This window comes from Salminus brasiliensis, chromosome 7, assembly GCF_030463535.1.
Source record: "Salminus brasiliensis chromosome 7, fSalBra1.hap2, whole genome shotgun sequence".
NCBI classification, from domain to species: Eukaryota; Metazoa; Chordata; class Actinopteri; order Characiformes; family Bryconidae; genus Salminus; species Salminus brasiliensis.
The window spans coordinates 5,754,150-5,761,975 of NC_132884.1; the positions used below are offsets into that span (position 1 = coordinate 5,754,150).

Consider the following 7,826-nt stretch of genomic DNA (forward strand, 5'->3'; position numbering starts at 1 on the left):
CTATTTCAGCATCTCCTGGGCAGGTGAAGAAGCAGGAGGTGGGGAAACTTGGGACAGATCCGGGCGGTAGTTTTTGCGCAGGTATGTGTAATGAGGGCCACGGCAGTACCTGGGCTTCATGTGGACTGGAGAATGGGAGAAACTTCGCCTGGCTGAGTGGAACTTTTGCTCCTTATAAGAAAAAAAAAACAAGACTAGTCCTTTCTCACTGCCAAGGAGACACACAGGCATGAGATCATTTATATAAATGCGTGGATATGTCAGCAGAGACTATACAGTTTTTATTGACAATTATATCAAAACAGGATTTCTGAACTGAAGACACTGGAGATACAATGGTATCCACTGTAGTTAGGATGTCGTGGCTGGGGGGGTTTCAAGTAGGCCTAAGTTGTTCGTTGAACTGAAAGAAGATGATTGGGTCATATCGGCTATTAAAGCTGTTTATTGATCTTGTTTTGTAAATGAGTAAATGTGCGTGTATTATTTGTACATTAACATACGGTAGCTGCATGGTTTGAGAGGCATTCCCAACCTGGCACATGGCCACAGTCCCACAACTTAGGCCTACCTGAACCCCCTCAGCCACGGCATCCTAACTGTGGTGGATACCCGTGTGTCCCCAGTGTCCTCTATCTTGAAAACAAAAGATTGGTCGCCCAAGCATTTGGATCAAATGTTTTTAAGATGATGATCAGCACACATCCAAACTTTTGACTGGTACTGTACCTCAAATCTCAAAAGCTAGAGTTGGGCAATATGGAAAAATGTTATATCACGGTATTTAAAGTCCTTTTTTACAATGCACAATATTTATCGCAATATTTCGTCCACCAGCAGCATAATTTTTTTTAAAACTGCTGTCTAAATACTCTGTACTCATACTGAGCATTTACAATATGCTGCAATCCACTGAATTAAATAAGACACTCTTTGTAATGAAACGTGCTGACAATCAGTGCTCTTTAAGCACTGACGATATCCATGATACACTCATAAAAGCATATTGTGTACCACGATACAACATTTATCACAATACAATAAAATATTGTCATATTGCCCAGCTCCTATTTTGGACAGTAAATAAAATGGCTATGTGCAACATCGATCAAAATGTAGGCTCACCTTAACTCCATCCTGAGACAGAATGATCGGGCCCTGCATACATATTGGATACTGTGGTTGCACCATGTGATCCACATACGCCTGCTAACACACACACAAACACACAATTACGCACATGCTTCACATATGCTGAATCGTATGTGCTAACACTCATTTTACACACTCTTAAGGCACATAATAGATGCAAATAAAGTATATGGGAGAGCATGTGTGTGTCCTTACCTCAGGAATTGTAGCCTCCATCAAAGGCATGGCTGACTGGACACACCCATTCTCAGCAGGTATCTCCATTGGCTGATACATTAACTCAGCAGGCTGGACATATAACAAAGGGCTCGGACTCACAGGCACAGGAGACTAACACACACATATACACATGTGGATTAACTAAAATATAGCCATAGCCAAATATAGCCACAAAGCAATAGTCTTCGGTGCATCTAAGAGCACGCACCTCTACATGAGGAATGGTCCACGGTATGTGTCCAGACAAATACTGAGAAGAAGCCTAAGACACACAGGAAAGAGTGAGAGAAAGACATCAGTTACGAAGTTCAAACTGGACTCCTTTATCCAGAAGTCTATGTGTTTCTAGATCCATGGTGGCCTTGATGTTTAGTGCTATATACTGTACAGTATGTATCTGTGAATTCTGACCTGGCATTGGTGGTAAGGTTGCGGAGTGCAGAAGGAAGAAGCAGAGTGGGTCACTATGACTGGAGATCCAGACATCGTATGTGGCTAAAAAAGTAAAATACAAAAGCAGTCATCTGCTCGGCACCAACACACAGGCAACTCATGTAATGATTACTACAGGTAACCTAAATGGACCACTAAGAGTGTTATGTCCTGAATAAACATACATATTGTCCTACCTACGTCTTATAACTACATAACTTCTTTAACAGTTTTGCAATAGTTACGGAATAAATTATAGTAATTACTGGATACTAAGGCTTGAGATTAATAACTGTACAATAACCCAGAAGGTTCAATTACAGTATGTAGAGTTATATAATGTATTAGTATGATTAAGTCATGTGTGGTGAGGGTGGGTATACAGTTTCATGCAAAAGTTTGGGCACTTTAGGCCAAAATACTTTTTTTTATTATTATTAAACATTTCTGCAGGTCCATGGTAATCATATGGGGATTCTGATTTGCCTTTTTTACCAGCATATGAGCAGTTTTCTTAGTCATCCAGATTTTATTTTCACCCCCTCAGTTCCCTTGAACTCCTATTTATTAACATTTGCACTGTAGAAGCCACAAGCTAAAAACTTTTGCCCTCTGGGTTGACATTTCGTTTCATATCTTTAGACAGTTGCCTAGAGGAGCTCATGGTTGCTGTGTGTCAGCACAAGCTTGGAATTTGATTCAGCTGACTGGTTCTTAACCCCTTAAACAGCATATGGTATTATTACAAACTATCTATCTATTATCAAAGAATAGCCGTCCCTGTAGTTACTGAATAATGCCATACACCTTAGTGTGTAATAAACCTTTCTGCGTTAAGGGGTTCATCACAACTGGTGACATGCATCAGCACTGATGTGCTAATCAAGGTTTGAGATCTTGTCAAACAAATTCTGACCCTTTACAACGCATAGGGTATCCAAACATTTGCACAAAGCATGTTGATGGTTAATCTAAAAAACAAAATCTATCATAAAAACCTGTGTAACTGTAACTGTGCGTTAGTGTGCTGTGTAAAATCTGTAATTTGGCCAAGGGTGCTGAATCTTTTACACACAACTGTTTTTGACTGTTATGTATATCATATATGAACATCTATAACTTAAGATGTGTGTGTGAGAGTGTGTGTGTGCTGGGCTCACAGCATGCCAGTGTGAGGTGTGTGTGTTGGGCTCTGGTGTGTGGAAGTAGGCCACTCCATTGTGGTAGGTGTAGGGATATCCAGTAGGGGTGGTCAGGTACATGGTGCCCAAAGGAGCCTGGTGAGCCACAGACGGACCAGGACTAGGTACGGTATAACTGCCTGTTTTTAAAGGACACACAGCGTATGTGTTAGAAGGTTATGCAGGCCAGTTCTAGACAATCTTAAGTAGTCAACATACAGTTTTCATGACAAACAGGTGTCTTGTTGGGTTTTAACACTCAACAGTGTGATGCAATGATTCGTACAGTGTGCTCCCACTTGTTGTTTGCGGATTGCCTGGCCGATGTTTAGCCTTTTATCACGAAAACAGAGTCTGTCGGCCTGTAGGAGAAAAAGAGATATGCAAGTCATGCACTTACTCTACATACACTATAGGGACATAAGTATTGGGACACCTCCTCATTCACTGTTTCTTATAAAATCAAGGGTATTAAAAAGAGTTTATCAAGTTGTTTTTTGGAGTAACTGTCTTTACTGCTTAGGGAAGGTTTGTTTTCTAGATTCTGAATTGCAGAGGCAATATGATACACCCATGAACAGACAGTGGGTTTACACGCACACGCCTATTCACGTCCTACATGACTCACCCATGGAGCTTTCTTATCATGCTCACTCTCTCTCACACACACTTACGTCATGCAGAATTTTCTGCGCATCCTCCTGAGTCTCAAATGTGACAAAGCCGTATCTGCAAGAAAAAAGAGAGATAGTGAGTATGACAACTCACTGCTTCACTGCTTAACTCTGTGATATCAAACAGCCTACTGCAATACTGAGAAAGAAACTGACCCCTTTGACACTCCAGCTCGATCAATAACAATCTTCACTTCTTTGATCATTCCGTATTGAGAGAAAAAACGTCTGAGATCACTTTCGTTAGTCTGAAAACACACACACACACACACACAAAGAGGACAGAAATTAGTTGAGATTAGGATCTCAATCAAATCCATTATTCCACCAAAGATGCCCAGCAGATGTCAATTTTCCATTGTTGACACAAATGCACAAATGCAGACACACAGCTTATCTAGTCCCTGAAGAGAAGTCCTGCCAACAGAATAGGACTCTCTGGAGCAGATAAACATGAACATATTGGCACTATGCTGCCTAATGCCAGGTGTGGGCTAGAGCTGTATAAAGCCCCCCAGCATTGAGCTGTGGAGCAGTGGAGGAACTGTGTTCTCTGAAATGATGGTGCACCATGCAATACATTTGGGATGGGTTGAGGAGTTGGAGATAAGGTGGGGTGGTGATCATCCAACATCCTGACCTAACTCCAAAACTACCTATCACAACCTACCTTTGTACCTACCTAGTACAAAGCCTTAAGGTCAGTAGAGACAGTCCCATCAATGAAAGCAGGACACACTTTTTAAAACAGCATTAATTTCGACAGAAACAATGAAAGAGCAGGTGTCCTGATATTTTTGTCCAAATAGTGTATTCATCAGTGTTAGATGTTAGATATATAGAACACACACTTTGGCCTGTACTTACTTTAACATCAATCCCTCCTACAAAGATCCGGTTAGGGATGACTGTGCCGAGACGGGGAGCTTGATGCAGAGTGTTTGTTAGCTCGACAGGAACAGGACTGGTGGAAGGAGAACTGGTCTGGGTCTAATTTCAGGGAGAGAAACACATACCAGCGGAACTTCTCAGTCTTTTCAGTCCAGTACGTAGTTCATAAACCATTTATAGGTGATCTTAAATAGTTCGATTTCACAACCCCAGTTTACCCATAAGGAAAAAATCAATGTATTTTTAAAGATGTATTTGAATACATTTAAAATTACATTGCATTTCAATCCAAAATGTGTTTCACACACAAAATATATATTAAAATATATTTTATAATAAATTGCCTATGTACTAAATACATTTTTAAAAACATGGGGACATAAACCTAGGCATTAAGTATTAGTAAATACTAGTAGTCAAGTATTAGCAAATATACATTTAAGTTTTATATGTACAGAAACATGGTAAAGATGCAGCTGGATCATTCGATACATATCTTGAGGAATAATAATTAAAAAAATATATATATATGCACATATATATAGTTAAATATATAGTCATAGGTCAATTTCACATATATGTTTAAAATGCATTTATGTAGAGGTGGGACATACAACAATATTTTATCATATCATGACGAATGTTGTTATCATGGTACACAATATGCTTTTCTTATCATCAGTGCTTACAGAAGTTAATCGATAGTTAGTTACTAGTTAACTGAATATAGTGCACTATATAGATACTATATTTTACAGAAAATCACGGTACTCGTGTTTTTAGACAGCAGTTTTTAACCTTTTTTTTATTTTTTACATATTGTGATATAACATTTTTATCATATCGCCCACCTTATGCATTAAGTATTATATATAAAGCACTTTAAAAATATATTTAACAGATAGCTACATTTTTGTCCTCATTTTTCTGCATATTCGTGTTTTACACATAGCTACACCTTAAATACATATTCCTCAATCGTTCTCAACAATCTGGCCTCAGTTTAATCAATCGTTTGTTTAATGTAATTAATTATTTAGATAATTAAACACACTGAGAGGGGGCTGTAAGTAAAGCTTTATTAAACTGAATAAACGCTTCTTATTAAATTATAAGAACGGTTGTTTATTAAATAGATAGAACTGGTTTTAAAATCAATTTTTAAGCCTTTCTAAATATAACTTATCTACTTTAATACTTTAGGGACGAAGTACTGGGGGAAGTCATTATCTAGCTAAACTAGGGGACACCCCAACCGCGCTTAGCGAGCTAGCTAGCTAGTTAGCTTAGCACGCTATTTGCTAACGCCGCTCACACAGGGCCTTCGCTGTTAGCCAGCGCGATCTAACGTCTTTTAGAGTTTATTATAAAGTAACACTAACAGCTCAGCACGGTAAAGCAGCTAATCTGACACCAATCTGGTAAAGTAGGACACAACGCGAGCCAGTCGAGCGAAATCCACACCATTAGCCGTTAGCCGTTAGCCATTAGCCGTTAGCCGTTAGCAGCGAGCGCCAGCTGCCGTTAGAGGACTCACCCCCGCCTCGCTCTCCATCTCTCGAGCTGGACGAGGGTCTTGTGAAGAAGAGCAATCAGATATTGCAAATATCACTTCATAAAAACACTTATTAGAGAGGGAGAGAACCCTAAATTGTGAAACCGATTAAGAAATTAGAAATTAAGAAAATAAGAAAGAAAAACTACAGCCGAGCTGTCGGTCCGCAGGAGGCCGGACTGAACTACGGCGCCGTGCAACATTTAGCCAGGTCGGCTTTTCACATCCAGCTCCGCGACAGAAACAACATAGTAAATAAAATAAAACGCATTAATATGGACGACAGAAACAAGATTTCGTGTAATTTAAAGAAATTCTAAAGTTAAAATAGTTACAGAAATGTTGGTGTCGACGAGCCCCCCCCCCCCCCCGCAGACAGCGGAGATGGACCGTTCCGGTTTCAAACGCTTCAGTTTTGGCGGGAAAGTCAATGTTGTGTCTGAAGCTGCACATAAACAAAACAGCAGACAGACAAAGTCGTAGACAACGACAGTACCTTTATACCTACAAACAATAGGGTATTCTATATTGCTTTATGGATTTATGTCTGTTTCATATGACTAAGCTCTCATCTAGGATGAGGTCTAATATGTTTAGTATGGCTAAATGCACGCAGACATATTTTAAGTGTCTGAGAGGATGAGCTGGATATCATAAGGAGGCTGTTTTAACCATTTTATAGATACATATGTTTTATTAATATTTTTATTATTACATGTATTAGTTTATACTTTTATTCCCAACCAAACAAGAAGTTCCTGTTCAAAATGATCCACCTGTGACCACATAGCTTTAATTAAGTGATAACAGGGTTCATGAAACCTTACATGTGCATACATACATACACACACACATGCATGTGCATATATATATATATATATATATATATATATATATATGCACATGTAAGGTTTCATGATACAAAGACCGGTACACAGGGCACATTAAACCAAAGGGAATTTCCTGAAAATGAAAGAGGTTTCCCTAGATAGTCCCTTTAAGTACATTGCCTGCCTGCCATCCATCAAAAACTGCCTGCCATCCAGCAATATATTATATATATATATATATATATATATATATATATATGCATGCACATGTAAGGTTTCATGATACAAAGACCGAGAGCTTTCCCTAGATAGTCCCTTTAAGTACATTGCCTGCCTGCCATCCATCAAAAACTGCCTGCCATCCATCAATATATTATATATATATATATATATATATATATATATATATTTATATATATATATTTATATATGCATGCACATGTAAGGTTTCATGATACAAAGACCGAGAGTTTTCCCTAGATAGTCCCTTTAAGTACATTGCCTGCCTGCCATCCATCAAAAACGTCCCCTTATCCCTTATGAAGGCAGCAAGCCCATTAGGCTGCCCAATAGGCTATCCTATAACTGATAACTGTAAACCAGCCAGGTGTGTTGCTACAAAGCAAGGGTTGTAATCCATCTGAGCCACTTTGGCAAGGCCCAGCTGGTTTTGTGGGGTGTTCCTGGTATGCAGTACTTACTAGTAGCCAGGCCTTACCAAAAGTGGCCCAAGAAAGGATGACCAGTGAACTGGTGATGGGTACACAAGGCTCATTGATTGGTCAGGGGGGCTTTGTGATGTTAGTTAATAGGTATGTTATTTTGATAGGCACAGTGCACGTCCACCAGCAGAGGGCGCAGGCAGCGGTGCTGTAACTGCGCCACCCAAACA

General features: G+C 39.4%; 1 protein-coding gene across 1 annotated transcript; it reads right to left on the minus strand.

Annotated features, from left to right (window-relative positions):
- LOC140559361 (protein boule-like) lies at window positions 1-6,140 on the minus strand. The gene is made up of 12 exons (XM_072682850.1): window positions 6,087-6,140; window positions 4,526-4,648; window positions 3,815-3,906; window positions 3,659-3,713; window positions 3,271-3,346; window positions 2,964-3,127; window positions 1,783-1,866; window positions 1,580-1,633; window positions 1,348-1,482; window positions 1,126-1,206; window positions 946-948; window positions 1-171 (listed from the first exon to the last, which is right to left on the minus strand). The coding sequence occupies exons 1-12, from the start codon at window positions 6,102-6,104 to the stop codon at window positions 1-3; spliced, it is 1,056 nt and encodes a 351-aa protein (XP_072538951.1). The 5' UTR covers window positions 6,105-6,140.
- Window positions 6,141-7,826: the final 1,686 nt, after the last annotated feature.

Coding starts and splice junctions, on each gene's coding strand:
- LOC140559361 (XM_072682850.1), bottom strand. Junction 1,634..1,782: donor AACCTTACCACCAATGCCAG/GTCAGAATTCAC, acceptor TGTGTGTCTTAG/GCTTCTTCTCAGTATTTGTC. Junction 1,207..1,347: donor TGGAGGCTACAATTCCTGAG/GTAAGGACACAC, acceptor GTGTGTTAGCAG/GCGTATGTGGATCACATGGT.